This window comes from Schistocerca americana, chromosome X (genome assembly GCF_021461395.2).
Source record: "Schistocerca americana isolate TAMUIC-IGC-003095 chromosome X, iqSchAmer2.1, whole genome shotgun sequence".
Lineage (NCBI taxonomy): Eukaryota > Metazoa > Arthropoda > Insecta > Orthoptera > Acrididae > Schistocerca > Schistocerca americana.
The window spans coordinates 714,338,596-714,358,478 of NC_060130.1; the positions used below are offsets into that span (position 1 = coordinate 714,338,596).

At 38.0% G+C, this 19,883-nt stretch overlaps 1 protein-coding gene across 2 annotated transcripts in view; it reads right to left on the minus strand.

Moving 5' to 3' along the window:
- The window catches only part of LOC124556666 (oxysterol-binding protein-related protein 11-like), a 193,960-nt gene that overhangs the window by 89,959 nt on the left and 84,118 nt on the right, over positions 1-19,883 (minus strand). For both annotated transcript variants that reach the window (XM_047130635.1, XM_047130636.1), the window contains one exon: positions 15,778-15,863. In XM_047130635.1, coding sequence (XP_046986591.1) covers positions 15,778-15,863 — 86 coding nt within the window. The remainder of the gene's footprint in view (positions 1-15,777; positions 15,864-19,883) is intronic.

Genomic DNA, 19,883 nt, shown 5'->3' on the forward strand with positions numbered 1-19,883 from the left:
AACACACGGAAGTAGAGGCAGGCATGTAGGTTGCATGCTTCTCCTTCAACATGTGTGTGCAAGTCATTCCATACACACCTGTGTTCACAGAGGGCACCTCTACTTCCATGTGCGAGCAAGCTACAACCGCACGGCGGTTAGTTGCAAAGTGCACAGGTGTAAACACACCTTAAAAATGTGACAGTGAGTGAAGCTGAATACAGTTATATTTAAAAGGCAAAAGACAGCAGAGGAGATATTCATGCCAATTCAACATTTCAAGAGCACTGAAAATCAAATGTGCCACACTTTGTCTCAAGGATACCGCAACAATATACAGAGTGATCCATTGATAGTGACCGAGATAAATATGCCACAAAATAAGCATAAAACGAAAAAACTACAAAGAACTGAACTCGTCTAGCTTGAAGGAGGAAACTAGATGGCGCCATGGTGGGCCCACTAGATGGCGCTGCCATAGGTGAAACGGATATCAACTGCATTTTTTAAAGTAGGAATCCCCATTTTTTATTACATATTTGTGTAGTACGTAAAGAAATATGAATGTTTTAATTGGACCTCTTTTTTCACTTTTTGATAGATGGCGCTGTAATAGTCACAAACGTGTAAGTACGTGGTATCATGTAACATTCCACAAGTGTGGACGGTATTTGCTTCGTGACACATTACCCGTCTTAAAATGGACCGTTTATCAATTGCGGAAAAGGTCGACATCGTGTTGATGTATGTATTAACCCTGTAATTGTGGGCGACTTTCCAGTTCCTCCGTGCAAATTGCAGGGAATTTTTATTTGATAATGAGAGTAGTTGTAAGGATAGAATTATAGAAACGTAACAAAAAACCAAAAAAGTGCTTTTGGGTTCATTTTTAATTGACACGTGACACAAATAATGTGAGAGATTCGAAAATTGCATTTAACCTTACAAGAGTAGATGATAAACTTTCAGAGTGTTGTATCTTACAGGGAGACAGAAGGCAATTTTTATCGCTATTCTGCTAATGCTATTTTACCCTTTGAATAGGTACACGTTTCAAAAGAACTATAAGTGATAGAACAATGAAATTTTTACTGCATATATATATATATATATATATATATATATATATATATATATATATATATATATATATATATATATATATATGCCTCAATTTACAAATAAAATGAACACAATACCTCATATATTTTTGAAGGAAAAAAATATATTCTTTCACTAGTAAAACTTAACTTTTTTTGTACATTAATTATTATAAAACAGTTTCTGATTGTTTGGTGGTTCTCAATTTATTTGTAATAACTTATTACCATCTGCAGTACAAATTGACCAAATTTCATGTTTCTAACCCCGTTAGTTTATCAAATAATAGTACCTGAAAGTAAAAAAAAGGTAGTTCTGAGAAAACTCCATTTAAAGTTTAATATTGCAATTCTAGTATAGTTATTGATGAGAATTACTTACCACTAATACTTTTCTGCACTATACTGAGCAGCATCTGAATCATACTGATCTTTTCTTCTCTTGGTCCCTCTTCTTTTCTGTCTGGCTTCTTTTGTGCATTTTAAATTAGCAATATCTGCTTTGCAGATTCTCTCTTTATCTATTTGCATCAAGGATTTTGCAGTATTTCCAGTAGATTTTATGCCCAATAATTCCAAAACATCCAGTTTTCTAATTACACCATCATTGAAGCATAAAATAGCATCATAAATTTCAAATTTGAGGGTTGTAAGCTGAACAAATACAGTTTTCGGTAACCAGTTCCAAATGACAGAAATCACACATTCATTTAAATTTTCAATTTTCCCATGAAGACATTTCTCCAACATGGTATCTTTACAAAGGTCTCTAAATATGGGTTTAATTTCATTCATTACTGATGCAGGTAAAGAATGTTTGTGGTCATATCTGGCACTTCTCCTGTACTTGCACCAAGTGTCAGGATTATTCGTGCAAAGACCGTGCACTGGATATTCATTTGTGGAATGCTTATGGAAAAAGATAGCCCACACAGCTTTTTTCCATGTTTTCTAAGTTCCCTATTCTAAATTTCCTACATTTCTTCTCATGGTCAAGCCATAATAATTCTGTAATCTATGTATTTCAACATTTGTCAGGCGACGTTTACCACCTATCTTCTTACTATCTTCCAATACTATTTTTGACTTTTCTTTCAATAATCTTCTCAACCTGGACCCCATTCTCTTCTGGACATGCCCAATGCACTCTAATTTAGAAATTGTGACACTAGGACCATAGGGTTGTTCTGCACGTACCTGGTCATAAGCCTTGCTATCACAGTGGAAGGCGTGGCATTTAAATGCCAGACTGTACAGAGCCTCAAGAAAACCATCATGTCTCACGAAAAAAATTGTTGTATTTATATAAAACAAAAACTGTTTCACGCAGGAAAGACCAGGCATTTCAAATATGCTAAAATAAAAATAAAAAAATTTTTGAAGTCCACTTGCCTTCGGTCTCCCCTTAAAGCAAGGTTCCATAAGCTAGCTGATCGGGAATATGAATACAAAATTTCTAGCATGAGAAGGTATACATGTGTGATACTGGAAAACATTGAAAACATGACTCCCAGTATTTCAGGCAGGAAAATAATGATTGCCAGTGTTCCAGAGCAACAGAAAAAGATTTGGCTGAAAAGTAGCACCTTACAACGTTCCAGAGCAAGATAAAATTATTCGACAGGAAAATGGTGAATTGTGACATGCAAAGAGAGCAGAAATTACGTTTGTCATTATAATTGTGGGCTCCGTGAAATTGTATGGAAAGAGTTGAATGGACACACCTGTGTTGCCTATGGTTATAGGGTTAATAAGCATTGGTGTGATACTTACTCAAGTGATTTTCAAAATTCAAGAAATACTGCACCTACCCGAGTGCTTTGATCCATGACTTTCAGCATATCATGCAAGAAAAGTGTAAACTGGGTTTGTTATGACTGTTAGTTGCAGAATCTATGCTGGTTGGCATGGAGAAGATAATTCTATTACAGATACTTCATTAGGTTTGAACTCTGAATGTGTTGTAAGAGTCTGTAACATGTGGACATCAAAGATATTTTACAGTAGTTTTGTAGATTATTTCTGCTATCCTTGTTGTATAAGGATGTGCCTGTGCTTTCTTGCAAATTCTGGGCTCTACAGTATGTTATAGTTAAAAGTGGGACTAACTCAGATTTAAATTCTGTTTAGGATTCCACCAAGTCCTGGACTATGGTAAGTTTTAGTGGTTTTAGCTGTTTCTCAATGTCACTGTCACTTATATCTATATCACTCTTATTTATGGTGTTGCAAGGATTAAACTGATGAAGTGCTCCTGGATTTTCCTTTGTAAAGGAACATTTGAAAATGGAGTTCAGCATTGTTGCTTTTGCTACCTTCAATTTTAGTACTTGTCTCATCCACAAGTACGTGGTACTAGTGACAGCTTTTGAATATGATCATAATTTCTTTGTTTTTTTTTTTTAGATGTATTAAGATAAGATTATGTGCAGTAGTAATTGAAGGCTTCACATATTTATCCTCAAGAGCTGAATGTGTTTCCTTCAGTCTCTATCTATCGATCATCTACCTGTAGTCGTATGCTTTGTTTTACACTTGTTGTACAGCAGTTGCTATTTCTTTGTAAGTTTCATTAAAGTGACTGTATGTCATGAAAAGGTTCTACTAAGTACATATCTATCCAGTTCTTGGTCAGTTATTTTTCTGAATATGAGCCACCTTTATCCTAGTGAAGATATAGGCTGCAAATGGGAAAAATCCATTGAGATAAATGACTTTGACAAAGGGAAGATTATTATTGTGCACAACCTGTAAAAGGTTATCTCAAAAACAATGAAACTGGTCAGACATTCACCTGCTAATGTCTTCAGCATCTACAGAAAAATGTAGGTGGTCAGTGAAACTGCCACTAGGTTCTAAATGGTTGGCATCCACAACTCTTCATAGAACGTGGGGTTCAGAGGCTTGTCTGCTCTGTAAAGTATGATAGATGGTGATCTGTGGCATCTCTGCCACAAGAGCACAGAGCTGGTGCATGCACAAGTGTTTAATAGCCCATCGTTTATCATATGTTGTTGAATCTGGAGCTCTGCAACAGACCACCCCTATGTATTCAATGTTGACCCAACAACATCATGAAAACAATACAATACAATTATGATTGCAGTGGCCACCAGACCATTGGGATTCGACTGTCGATCAATGAAAACATGTTGGATCTTCGGGTGAATCACATTTTTGCTACGCCAGGTCTCCACATATGCCACCATCAATGTGAATGGTGGCTCAAAACGTGCAGCGCACCACTGACACAGGTTGCTGGGAGCCATGTTATGCTACATGAGACATTCTCCTGCACTTGCATGGGGCCTGTGGTAGTAATCAAAGACACACTGACAGCTGTGAACCACCTGTATACCTTCATGCTTGATAACTTCCAGGATGGCAATATCATCTTTCAGCAGTACAATTGTCCATGTCTCAGAGCCAAAAGCATGCTACAGTGGTTTGAGGAGCATTATAGTGAACTCACATTGACATCCCAGAGTCCAAATTCGCCTGATGTAAATCCTATCAAATCCATCTGGGTCGCTATTGGAGTGTCATCACCATGTACACAAATCAGCGGCCTATTATTTACATGAATTACATGACCTGTGCATACACATCTAATGCCACAAACCTCCGCAAACCTACCAACAAACGGATGGAACCTTGATATGCAGAATCAATTATGTATTTTGTTTGAAAGATGGACAAACGAGCTATTATGCAGATATTCATAATGTTTTGGCTCATCACTGTATACAAGGCATCAGATACAATTTGTGTAATTGGACTAAGAGTTTCATGGTAAAGAGGACACAGCATGCTACCTCAGATGGAGAGTCATCAAAAAAAAAAAAAAAAATGTACAAACAACTTTACGCATGCCCCAGGAAAGTGTCTTGAGATTCTTGCTGTTCACCTTGTACATTACTGACCTGGTAGATGGAAAAAAGGATAGAACCAGTAAAATACATTCTCTCCCTGGGAAGTTTAATAACATGGAATCGAAACAGTACAGAAGAAATAAGGAGAAAGATATCTATGGGAAAGACAGCATTTGAAAAGGTGAAGCAGTTATTAAGATCTAGAAGAATTCCAATAGAGCCGACGAAAAGATCTGCTAAATGTTATGCCTGGAGTGTAGTCTTATGCACCAGTGAATCATGGACAGTTAAAAAGATATTTAAAATGTTCTGAAATGCGGCTACAGAGAAAAATGCTTAAAGTAGACAGACAGACTTAAGAATGAAGAAGCAATGAAAAATAATAGGGGAAGGACAGGAGGTTATTGAAAGTAATCAGAAAGAAGAAGAAATCTTCACAGGACATGTACTAGGACTGAAAGAAAGAGGTAGGAAGACAATTGGAATGATGACTGACATTAGGAGAGGATGAACTTACAAATAGATGAAGGAAGAAGTTCAGAAGGGGACACTATGGAGAGCCACCAGTTGAAACCTGTCATACGACAGATGCAATAAAAGAGAAAGAAGAAGATAATATTAATAGTGACCTCAGACTGCACACGATACATTGTTCCATAATGAAGTACTGTCTGAAAATACTGCACAAATATTCACTCAGATGTTGATACAATTTCAATGAGATGCAGATATTGGCAACTTGCTTTAAATGTTCAGTGACAAATTTTGAACATCAAAAAAATATAAAATATATAAATATAAATCCTACGACTACAGTATCAATGAGTGACAACTGGAATTAGTCAATCTGTACAAATATGTGAGTAACAAATTGCTGGGATATGGAATTGGACCCTTACCAAATAGGACTACCAGAGGATATCAAATGTATGCTAAGAATTGCAGTGTGAATGATCACTGGTTTGTTTGACCTGCAGCATCACTTGGATGCTGAAAAATCTGAACTGCCAGATGTTGGAAGAAAGATGCCATGAATCCTATGTAAACCTCCTTACATAATTCCAAGAACTAGCTTTAACTGAGGAATCTAGGAACATAGAGCTGCCTAGATGGCACATATGGGCCACAAAAGCCAAGATTAGATTGATCCTAAGGTGCACTCCAAACATAAATGAAATAGTAAGAAATGTTAACACATTGTACAATGAGATGTACTCTCTGGCAAGCACTTTACAGTAGACTGCAGAGTGTAGAAGTATATGGTACAATAACTAACAACAGAGACAAAACTATACACGTAAATCTCAATTTTTAAAATGTTAGAACAGTGCAAGACATGAAATAAAAACACAGGTAGATGACATATCAGAAGTAGTGGTGGATGAGAAGAATTGACTCCATTAACGATTTACCTCCATTCAGAAAGATATCCCGATCTACAGTTGTTAATTGTGTAACCAAAACATTCTTCATTATTTTTGTTAAGTATGTCATGAATCACTTTTTAGCTACACCACTAAATTGGTAAAATGTCAGTTTTTCAAACAAATTTTTGATATTAAGTGTGTCAGATACCTTGGACTGGTGAAAGAAAATTCCAACAAATGCTATTTCGTTATTTTATGCTTGTAAAATTTGGTGAGTGAATGTGTAAACAGAAAATTTTCTGAAATCCAAATTGTGATTTACTACGTACTAAAATAATATTATTATTATTATTATTATTATTATTATTATTAATGAAACAAGTCACCATTTTAGATTATATTATTTTTGAAATAGTTCACAAAACAGGTCAGCAATGAACCATTTCAGTGATTGTTGACATCACACTCATCACCATTCATTTGAAGAGGTTTATTTTGCTGAAATCCTATCAATCCTGTTTGGTCTTTTATTTTTGAGTAAGTTATTAGTTTCTTAATGTCAAACAGAGATATGTTTGATAATACAAGGTCACTTAATACCGTACTGACTTGTCTGCTAACTCCTCGATGTTATTGTCTCTACTGCTTTTAAGGAATTATGCTCAAAGAATCTGCAACCTGTGAATTATAATTTATAAACTTGACATTCAAATCAATAGACATATTATATTGTTATGTGATTTGCAGTCCTCTTGCTTGTTTTACTATGTTCCCCATACATTTAACAATGTTATTTGCATTATTAATTTCAGACATAATGCAAATACTTTTTTAGACTTATTCCTAACATTTCTTAACAATTCTAAGTAATTTTTGTCCTATGAAACTAAAACAGGATCTTTGTTTTCATTGTTAAAAAAATATAGGTTTCACTTTTCTGTTTATAAGACACTAATTTAACTGGTTATAATTTTCACATGGCTTTTTACTGTCCTTACTAACTAGGTTACTGGGAAATACATTTTCAAATAATGCCACAAACTTATCACAAAAAAATGTTAAATCTGACACTGGCATTTTGTTTCATATATATTTCATCCCAGTCTACCTCTCGTGAAACTTTTTAAAGTTGTTTTGCTCTAGAGTCTGGTTGCCATAGTGTACATGATGACAGGATTGTCCACTACTATCCAGTACTCATTTATTTGCTTGCTTTGAACTTCATCTACAAAGATATTATGAACTGGGATACAACTATCTTCATACACACTTGTTGGAAAATAAATTACTGAAATCAATCTGTACTTCAGTGTTTCTGAATTTGTGTTCGGCTTCTTTGGCAAGTGTTCCTATTTTCCACATGACTTCTACACAGTTCTAGTGTTTCACAATAAGTTAATGTAAAACTTTGAAAAAGGTTCCCTTCTGACTCTAGTTATCACAGGCATCTTGCCTATGTGATAGTGTCTTCGTTTTTGCCAATAGCTCAGCTAACCTGCCTTGACTTCTCTAAGGAGATATCACAATTCCTCCATTACTGAAACTTCATGGCAGATTAAAATTGTGTGCCAGACATGGATTCAAACCTGGGGCCTTTGCCTTTCACAGGCAAGTGCCCTACTAACTGAGCTATCCAAACATGACACACAACCTGCCATCACAGCCTCATGGCAACAGCACCTCAGACCATGATGGTGGGCTGCGAGTCTTGCTCGGACAGCCCTGTCAGTTGGGAGAGCACTCGCCCATGAAAAGACACAGGTCACAGGTTAGAATGCCAGACCAACAAACAGTTTTAATCTACCAGATAGTGTCATATCAGCACACACTCCATTGCAGAGTGAAAATTTATTCTACTCCATTGCTGACTTCCCACATCACTAACATGCACAATATCAGTGTGAGATTTCACTTCATACAACAGCAGTCTGTTCAACTCTGCATTTACAAAGCATATTTTATTTATTTAATTACTCTGGTCACAACTAGAAAATTTTTTGTGATGACAAAGCAAAGTGGCTCAATATAGTATATTCTGCAGAGAAGAGCCTTTATGACTTGTAAATAATAATAAACCTGGTCACATTACAGACTTACCTCTTACCACAGGTCCACACTTTACATGTTCAAAACATTTTGAATTACAGATTATTTAAACAACGATAATGAATATAACATGATAGCAATAACAATAGTATTATTATTATTATTAGTATTGTTTAGTAGTAGTAGTAGTAGTAGTAGTAGTAGTTATAAGTAGAAGCAGCAGCAATGTAATTGCTATAGTATAGCTCAAATAAAGTAAATCTGTGATTGACAGACTACAGTGATTTTTTGATGCAGGAGTGGGATACAGTGTTGTCGATGTGGGAGGGGGTACAGTGTTGTCAGCATACAACCAACCACACATGACAAGGCTCTGCATGCACTTAGAAAATATGAAAAACAGTGAACACATGCCACTCAAGATAGCACTATCATTCAACTAACTGAAATGTCAATCACAAAATTATTTTACTGGATGTATGGTAATAGTAGGAAGATGACTGCAGTATATCTAAATCTTAAACAACTCCAATAACTTCACAACAACACCAAAAACTACTACTACTACTACTACTACTACTATACAGAGAATGTTGACATAAACAGAAAGAAGGATCCAAAAATAAGAATGTTACTGTGCAATGGGATCTAGGATAGAAAAATGCAGGTAGGTTGTTACACCTAGGGGTTTTGAGCCATGGGAAAAATCTGGTGGCAGAAGAAGTTACTCAGCTGTACTAGTGTAAAGGGTGGATTAAAATCAAGGGAAGACATTCTAATGTTAGAGACACAGAGAGAAATCGATGACATTGTGAAAACATCACGCCAGAGCTGTGTTCTTGTTATAGAAAAGGATTTAGAGAAGGCAACAATATGATGGAGTGGGGCAGAAAGCATTTTTCCTTTATGGAAATTAGTGTTTCTGCTGTTCTGCTCTGATAAGTATGTTAAGGTTGAGGGGGGAGAGGGAAAAACCACACACACTGCTCAGTAGAGAGTGTGTGTGGATATGATGCAACTGTCTACATACAAACAGGAAGACTGTGCATAAAAAGGTGAAACACTATCAAAATAATGAGACGAACGGATATATTTTATACATGTGCTCACCACTAGCTCCACATACCATGAGAGTTCATGAGAGTGTCCTTACAGGATAATATCACTGTAGTCTACGATTAAATTTCAAATGTTTGTTCAAGTTTCAAAGGGAAGGGGTTTTTTATATTTTTGTAGTGAATGAAGAGATGATGCCTTCTTGAATACCATAGCTGTGTGTTCAGTCCAGTTTAGGTTTCCCATCTAATATTATTCCTGATCAAGATAAAATTGTGTTTGTCCCACTTCAAACTAAATATGGGATTCCCCAAATTTTGAGTTAATAAGAACTGAATGATGAACCACAACTGCTTGGGTTTTGAATGGACTGAATTTGAATCCTATAGTCAGACTCCACTGTAATAAAACATACAAGACAACACTTACATTCTTGATGGCTATATTTGAGTTAATGGCTTTTGCAGTTATGTAGAACTGGAGATCACATCCGCACACAAATGTTAATCGTAGTGTGGCAAAACTGTGACGTGTCACTAAGTACAATGAAAAGTGTATTGAAGCTTACATCAAACCCTGTATAATGCTTGATACAACCTTCCTCCAGTGTGATTTTGTAGTTCAAGACATTATGCACTGTTGGTGGGATGTGAGATGTGGGAAGAACCATATTGCTGCAATCAGAGAAAAATTTAGGCTACTAAGTTTGGAAAGTGTAATGTTGAAGTCACCAGTATCAATGGCTTTGCTGAATTCTAATAGCACAAAACAGTCACTTATTGTCTCATCCTGGCTAACTTCAGATGGTTTGTTGCTTTTATTTAAGCAGGTATCATGTTATGGAGTTTGTGGAAACCTCATTGGAATTCACATAGTAGATTGTCAATAAATATTTGGTATGCTTGCCATGGACTAAGATACACTGTGTGATCAAAAGTATCCGGACACCCCCAAAAGCATACGTTTTTCATATTAGGTGCACTGTGCTGCCACCTACAACCAGGTACTCCATATCAGCAACCTCAGTAGTCATTAGACATCATGAGAGGGCAGAATGCAGCACTCCGCAGAACTCACGGACTTCAAATGTGGTCAGGTGATTGGGTGTCATTTGTGTCATACATCTGCATGGGAGATTTCCACACTCCGAAACATCACTAGGTCCACTGTTCCTGATGTGATAATGAAGTGGAAACGTGAAGGTACACGTACAGCACAAAACTGTACAGGCCGGGTTCATCTGTTGACTGACAGAGACTGCCGACAGTTGAAGAGGGTTGTAATGTGTAATAGGCAGACATCTATCCAGACCATCACACAGGAATTCCAAACCACATCAGAATCCACTGCAAGTACTATGACACTTACGCAGGAGGTGAGAAAACTTGGATTTCATCGTTGAGCGCCTGCACATAAGCCGCACATCACACCGATAAATGCCAAATGATGCCTCGCTTGGCGTAGGAGCGTAAACATTGGACGACTGAACAGAGGAGAAACGTTGTGTGGAGTGACGCGTGTGTAGTGCCAACAGTAAAATTCGGAGGCGGTGGTGTTATGGTGTGGTTGTGTTTTTCATGGAGGAGGCTTGCAGCCCTTGTTCTTTTGCATGGCACTATCACAGCACAGGCCTGAATTGATGTTTTACGCACCTTCTTGCTTCCCACTGTTGAAAAGCAATTGGGGGATGGCAATAGCATCTTTCAACACGATCGAGCACCTGTTCATACAAAGTCCTGACCTGAATCCTACAGAACACCCTTGGGATGTTTTGGAATGCCGACTTCATACCAGGCCTCACCGACTGTCATCGATACCTCTCCTCAGTGCAGCAGAAACCTGCTAGCACCTGACTGAACATATGCTAGCGAGAGTGGAAACTGTCATCAAGGCTAAAGGTGGGCCAACACTACATTGAATTCCGTCATTACCGATGGAGCGTGCCACGAACATTTAAGTCATTTTCAGCCATGTGTCCAGATACTGTTGATCACATAGTGTATGCTATAAGATTACAAATGGTGCAATAGTCAAAGGCAGTGTCCTTCCAGGGTAGTGGTTTTGTAGGATCTTATTTTCTGGCTGCTGAGAAAATATTTGCCAAGGCTTATGTTGACATCTACTGCCACTGGACCTGATAGATGTTGATCTAATACATACTACGGATTTATTGGTGGTCTTGTCAGTAATATGCAATTTAAGTAATTAAATTTTCACAGGTACCATAACTTCTGCCATTAAATAATTAATGAGTCTCCTAACAGCACACTTAAAGTTCTTGATGGGACTACATAATCCCCATCAAACTTATAATTCTAGATGCAGCTGCTGCCTCCACTCCCTAGTACTACCTCCTCTGTCTTTATAGAGAGAGTTACATCTGCAAGCTACATGTCTTCATGTCACTCTTTGTCAAAAGCTTTGTGCAAAGTCTCTGTTAGCCTGTCAGATATCAAAATCAATCACTTGTCACCAGGATACCTATCGTCTCATAATTTACATATATACTTTATGCACCAACATTACTAACTACAACTTCGCAAAAAAACCCTTCCCAAATAATAATGCATTCTGTAATTTTATTTCCTTCCTGCTACACAATTGCTATTTCTGCTTTGTAGCCACTGGCAATCTACCATACATTGTACTTTCAGTTTGTACTGTGGAATACCACATTTGTGGCATTAAAATAAACATTCTTCTATCGTCAAACAATATCATGGTTTTGACATGTCCTATGACATGAAATGTAACTGATTTCAAATGGATAATAAGGAATCACCTGAGAATACAAAATTTCAGAATGGTATCTAGATGGCAACAGCATTATTATTTAGACATTTCTATATGGCTGTATCTCTTAATAGGAATACTTTCTTCCTATTTATTTTCTATTTGAAAAATCTTTTGTTAGGTTCCTACTTCCTGTTACAGCTGTTGCAATTATATGATCCCCCCAACCTCCCCCCTTACACACACACACACACACACACACACACACACACACACACACAGAGGCATGATTTTTATGTTATCTTCTGAGTTTTTGTGCTGCCCACCTGTTAGCACTTCACTGTAGTTAGAAAACAGCTTATCACTGTCTATGTTGAAACACGGAACCCAAGTAGCCTTGAGTGCCACAACTGTGAATTTCTGATTATCAACCCCTGTTGCCTGCAGACGTTTGGCTATGTCAACATTTCTTGACTGCATGGACTTTTGCTTTTCAGCAAAATTCATTTTTACCCATTGGGAGTATCTGAACTACTGAGATCAGCCATTCCAGGTGAAGACTGCAAGTTTCTTCTCATGTCTACATTAATGGGATTCAAGCTCATCGTCCTTGGGCTAAAACATGAATCTAAGGCTTTGAAGGCAGACTTATTTGAATCTGAAGCCCAAAAGAGTTGACAACTTCATCTGAGGGTGCAACCCAGTGCACTTCAATCCTTCCTTATTCCTGCATGAATCACTTGTCTCTTTATCTTTTTAAAAATCTTATTTGTGTGACAAGAAGAGAGGAGAGCAGTCTCCAAGCTAATGAAACAAAATTCCTAAGGAGTATTTTAGGAAAAACAAGGACAGACAGAGTGAAAAAATTAAGATGTGAGGAGTGAAACGGAAGTAGAAAAGTTGAATGGGATAATTGAGAAGAACAGGTTAAAATCATATGGACATGTGAAGAGAATGGAAGATGGAAAATACCAGAAGGAATGATAGAGGCAAAGTTAAAGGGCAAGAGGGAGACCTACGACAAGACATACTGACTCAAACACCAGCTTAACAAGAAGGAATCTGGACTGGAAGAAGAATGGTAGAATGATGGGAAAGTGGAGAAGGACCATAAATGTCCAGATCCAGCCTGATGCTGGATACAGTGGAAACAAAGAAGACAAGAACAATCTGTATCAGCATAAAAAATTCCTTTGCCCACAGTACTGAAACATTCTTCAAGCTGTTTTAGCACTGAGTAAAGTTTGCACAAAGTGGGATATTTTGAAGTCTCTATGAAAGCAGTCACATTAATGAAGTCCCTGGCCTGTTCTTTAATGAATGTGGCTTCTAGAACAATCCAATGCACTTCATCATCCGACAGTGAACTGATGTACTCAGTGTCTGCATTAGACAGCTCCCACATGTCACCACTGCAGAAGAATTCAATTATTGTGCTTCTTCAACTACTCCCTATGTAATTCATGACAGAATAGTTCATTGGTGAACAACCAGATGTCAGTGTCCAATGGGCACAATGTTTTGGCAAACGATCATGTCGCCTTCATCAGGTGTGCTGATGAACTGACTACCACAGAGCTGGTGTAGGTCTTATTTCATCTCCTCCTCTCCCCCCCCCCCCCCCCCTTTTCAAATCCCACCCACCTGGCATTCTGTATGAGGTCCAGCATCTTCTCCCATGATCCTCTCACCACCAAGTCATTCTGTCCAAGGTTCACACCCAGGGATGTGCGCTGGCAATGTCTCTGCTGCTGTTCTTTCTGCCTTTAAAGTCATCATTTCATAGCAGGATGTCTACCTCTTCTTAATCAGGCTCAATGTGGGTTCCCAGGCCTTACGAAGGATGTAGCCACTATCACAATTTATCAGCAGCTCCCTTAATTGAATCTCAATAAGTTCTTCAGTTACACAGTTGCAGAAGTTAGATGTCTGTGTCAAAACCTTAGTATCAATTCCATGTGATTCTGATAGCCAGTGTTCCACAACTGCCAATTTGCTAGGCTGCTGCAGTCTAGTGTGGCATTGGCATTCTCAATAACAATCTTAGACAGGACCCACAGTTTGGCCTATGTAAGTCATGCCACATTGGAATGACAGATCCCAGATTTCCATACTCCAAGGTCATCCTTGACACTACCAAGCAGTGCCTGTGTTTTAGCTGGTGGGTGGAAGACAGCATACACTTGATGTTTCTGAAGAATTCATCCGATCTTCCTGGATAATGTGCCACAAAATGGAATAAATGCAATAGCCCATCCTTTTGAGGTTCCTCATTTGTTTCTGCCAGTTGTAATGTTGTTGTAGGACATAGAGCTCTCAAAATCTGGAACCCAGTGTTGTCATTTTTCTGGACCTCCATCCTCAGATGTTCTCATTGTCGGAGAAGGTGCAACCACTATGTACCAATGTTCTGAGCTCACCATCTCTCTGCACCAAGTGGTGCAGCTGTCCAAATGAGCTGAATCATTTTTTCTCTCCATTTCAATGCAAATGTGTGTGAATTCCTATGGGACCAAACTGCTGAGGTCATCGGTCCCTAGACTTACACACTACTTAAACTAACTTACGCTAAGGACAAAACACACACACACACACACACACACACACACACACACGCCCGAGGGAGGACTCGAACCTCTGGCAGGAGTGGCCGCCCGATTCGTGACATGGCACCTCTAACCGCACCTCTCACTCAAAACATGAATTATCGTAGCATTGAAAACTCATGGTGATAGCTGAAAGTCTTGCTCACAGTTTACACTTTGCATGGGGAATCGTTCCACTGTTACGGTCATGCATGCATTCTGTGCAGAAGTTTAGAAATGGCCCTTGTATTTTCATAAGTTAGTACTAATTACAAGCTGAGTTTACACTGTGACAGATACAGAATTTGCCATGCTTTTACCCAAACAACAAATGCTGAATTATTTAATCTGATTCAAATTTAAACCACATGGCATATTTACATGTTCAATAATGGTATTTTTGTTACAAAAATACGCATTAGCAATAATGAAAAACAGCATTCAACCATGACTACTACAATGATATCATGCACAATATTGTTTTACTATTAAGCTTGGTAGTGAGGGGGGACAAAACATTTCTTGTTTCACAGGAAATGAACTATTAATTTCAACTGGAATACAAGTCACAATCATCCCCAATGGGAAAGTTAATATCTAATTTCAACATTAAATAGCTAACGCATGTCAATCAGATGCTCATTTTATCATGCAATTTTTTTTTTTTACCCAAAACAGGTATAAAAGCTATTTTTTGAGAGATTTAATTTTAAAAAATTCTATTTTATGTTGTTCAGTGCATTATCATTCAAATGAAATTTTTCTGTCCCTACCTATACGCCCCTGAACCTAATGGGGAACACTTGATGATGCAGGAAAGCAGAACAAAGTAGCATACCTCACAAGTAAAATAATACAGAAATGTACATTTTGTAACTGCATTATTTTAATTAAGGGTAGCTACAGTACTTGCAGCAGAAGTTGCTAAGAAAGAATCTAGGAAAGCAGCAAACTGATGCACGTATGCTTAGCCACTAATGTTTAGATCAGGTTCATTTCCATTTCTATATTAAACTAAAAGAGATTTCAAACAACTCACCTAATGAAGCATCGACAGATGTTGGTGATGGTGGTGGTGATGGTGGTGGTGATAAATTTGTGGGCCATGGTTGTGTTTCAGGTGCACTAAATGAAAATTTGACAACAATGAGAAGTATTCCAATTAATAAAATAGTAAAAAAAAATTGAAGGGTGCAGTAACAGATACAAAACACAATAATCACTAAGATGCAGGAAGTAAAATTTAAATCATACTCCCACCCCTGTCCACCACCAAACTAGAGTCTTGATACTTTTCATAAAAATAATCCCACCAATGACAATAAAATAATGCTGGAACCACTGGGTTGCCTTATTTTATATATCTATATCATAAACTGCAGTTTATTTTAAGTATGGAACAGCAGTTTCATTCTTTAGTTCCACTTTCTGAGTGAGAGCTGCAGCACACGAATACTGAAGAGGCCCTGTCTCAAGTTTTGTAAGAGTAAACCTACTGGTGCCAAGTTTCTTCTGTTAAAGGTTATATAAAGTTTTGGTGTGAAGTACAGAGTCAGTAGGTTGGGAAGAGAGTCTGTGGTGACGGGTTGCTTGATGCTCAATAATGGAGCCTTCAGCATACACAAAAAACTATAAAAAGTTGAATGTTGGTTACAATGTAAAAACTAGGAAGTAGTCCAAATCTAAATGAAATGTGTAAGAGCAGTGGCATGTGTAAGTGCTAATATACAAAAACACACAAATTAAAATCTTCATGCTCTATGCTTAACAGGTAGTTTACATAAAACACACATCACAAAACTATACCAAACTCCTCTAATTCTTAACTAATAGAGAGACGTAATTCTTCATATAATATTCAAAGCAGCCATTGTATTGTATTGTATGTTAACTGGGGACCTAGAAACGACGGAGTGGCTCTGTCCCCGCTGCAGCCTCAGTGGTCCACAACCCCACAACGACTACTGCAGTCTACTTCACCCCTCCGCCGCCCCACACCGAACCCAGGGTTATTGTGCGGTTCGGCCCCCGGTGGACCCCCCAGGGAACATCTCACACCAGGCGAGTGTAACCCCTATGCTTGCGTGGTAGAGTATGGTGGTGTACGCGTACGTGGAGAACTTGTTTGCGCAGCAATCGCCGACATAGTGTAACTGAGGCGGAATAAACGGAACCAGCCCGCATTCGCTGAGGCAGATGGAAAACCGCCTAAAAACCATCCACAGACTTGCCGCTTCACTGGACCTTGACACAAATCCGCCGGACGGATTCGTGCCAGGGACCAGGTGCTCCTTCCCGCCCGGAAAGCCATGCGTTAGACCGCACGGACAACCGGGCGGGCTAAAGCAGCCATACTGTCAAAAACTATAATTCACTCCATTAAAACACAGACTACAGACTCGTATAACAAGCAACACAGTCACAGGTTAACCCACAGGAGTAACAAAAACTCATGTTAGACAACACAGCATAATAAGGAGATGGTAAAAGTCACATTATCAAAATTCAGTGATTGGAAGCTGGTATACCATTGCCAGATAGTTTCATCAATAAAAGTTTTTGTGAGGAACAAAATAATTCCTCTGCCTGGCAGTGAAATACATCAAAGTGCAAAAGTACCCTGTTTTTTGACACATCCCACATTTAGACCAATGCACTTCATCCAAAGCTATTACAGTGAGTGTATTTGCTTTCTGGAAGATATGCAAAAACAACTCATCTACAGGTGCTATAGCCTCTCCATCAGAACCAAAAGGTTCTTTAGTCACAATTTTCTCTAAACGTGAAAATGGGTGGAAGTCGGAGAGTACCAAACTGGCGCATACAGAAATAAGTTTTCCTATGGTTCAAGTGCCTTTGCAGGGTCGTGTTCAGTTCAGATGTAACATGATTTACTTTATAGTTTTACAATACAGTCTGTTTCTCAGATATTTTCTTCTGTAAAATTTCACATGATCCCGATCAGTTATCATTTTACACTTAGCAAAGTAATAAACACGAATCCCAGGTAAAAAGAAGAGGGGAATGAAATAGAGAAACAATCCATGAATAAGGAATACTCAATACAACTCCTTTATCACAAAAATTATTTGTCTGATTGTGACAGCAAAGATGTTCTGTAAACATATTAAGGGGCACCATTACCCTAGTCAAGATGGTTGAGCAGAAAGTCATCTATTCAATATCTAAAATGTCCAAGAAAGACACAGAAGCATGTTAACATAAAAAAAAATCCACAAAACTTACAGTACTGGAGCTGTTCAAAGTAATATTTTAGGTTTTCTCAAAATCAAGAAAACTTTACCAGGTGCTGTTTGTTCAGGAAAGTCTGCTGTGAAGAGAGCCACCAGCAACATTTGTTCTGAACATACATAAAAAGAAATGAGTCATGTGGTTCTGGACCCCAGACAAGACCAGAACTAAATATCTCCTCCAAAATATTTTCTCTGTAACCAGTGAATTCAATACTCATAACCGACAAGGGAATAATAGTCTTTTGAGGCACATCAAGGGAGGAAATGAAACACCTTTTTTCTATGTCCAGTTACCTATATGATGTTAAAACAGTTGTGAAAGTTTTCCTTGATGTTTTTGTGAAGTGCTTCCAGATGTGACAGACTTGACAATTAGGTGTTGTCAAAATCGATAGACAATACAGAGAGAAACCACGGTTGCAAGTTCCATGTGTGGTGGAACTGACATTCCACTGACCCTACCAGTGATCACTGTGTGGCAATGGAAAAGCTGGATCCTGAAAGGTGGTGGACAAACTTTGGTAAATTGTGTTGTACAGGTCTGAGCCGGTGATGTGTAAACGGTAACACAGTTTAATGCAAGGGCACTTGGAAAAACAGAAGTTTCTGGTAGCATTACCTGGCTGGGTCTATGTAAAAAAGTCAGCCCTCCCAACTATCATTATCACAACTAGATAAAATGAAGTTGTGAGTAACAAATGCTATAGTGCTGTGTAGGCCTTTTTACATGAGTTGCCATAGTGAGTTTCTCCATTTATTTTTCCACAAATTATACAGGCTGCAAATTATTTCATACAATACGAGTCTCATGACTACAAAAGTAAACTTTCAAGGACAAACAGGTAACTCTTCCATGACTGACTTTGCTCCATTTTCTACAAGCTGCCTCTCCTTGACATGCTAGAGTAATGCCGTTGAACTGCTGGAGTTTGAAACAGTGCATTCATTTTGTTTCAATAGATTTTCTCTCACACTCAGCCCCATTAAACCCACTTTGATGTGCTCCGGAAGCACAATTATTTTAAGCATTACAATCAAAATGTTTTTATCAAATCACTACTCACATTTTAAGTTACATTTTTCTCCTGCCACAGTTCTTTTTCACATTCCTCTTCCAGCACATTGGCAATACTTTATATAATATCCTTCCAAAAAACAATATTATTCACAAAATGTACTGTGATGCACAGTGCTGCCATAATTTGATAATCTCAAGCCACTCTTAGTTTTTGTCAGTAGATGATCAGGTGCAAGGTACCTTGAGATAAACAGACTTCAGTGAAACAGGGGCTTCATTGATTATAAGATACTTTTACCCTCTTGAATATGTAGGAGTGACAACATTTCAAAATTGCCACCATCTTGATGAGAAGTACTTAATACTCTGCCCAAGCAGGCCTCCACATGCCCATTAAGTTTTACACAGTTGATGTCTACAAAAACTTCTGCCTCTACATTCTCTACAAACCACTTTACCATGCATGAGTAATTCATACCAATTTTAACGATTATGTACACTATTCTATTTGTAGGTTAAACAAGAGAAAAATAACCACTTACATGACTCAGTACCGACCCTAACCTATTTTATCTCAGTCTCATGATCTCTGTATGAGGTACATGATGGTGGTAGCATAATAATCTTCCTCAAACACACGTTCTCTAAATTTACTCACCAGGGTCTCTTGAGAACTATTCCAACTTTCTTCCAACGATTTCCATTCAAATTCCACAAGCATCTCTCGTTACACTTTCACATGAACTACACTGTCTCTGAATTTATGCCATGCCTGCTGTCATATATACTTCATCAGGACATCAAACATAGCAGCAGTAACTCTAGAATTGGTCATACTGTTGTTTTTTAAGCAATTCAATTTACAGGTGCACT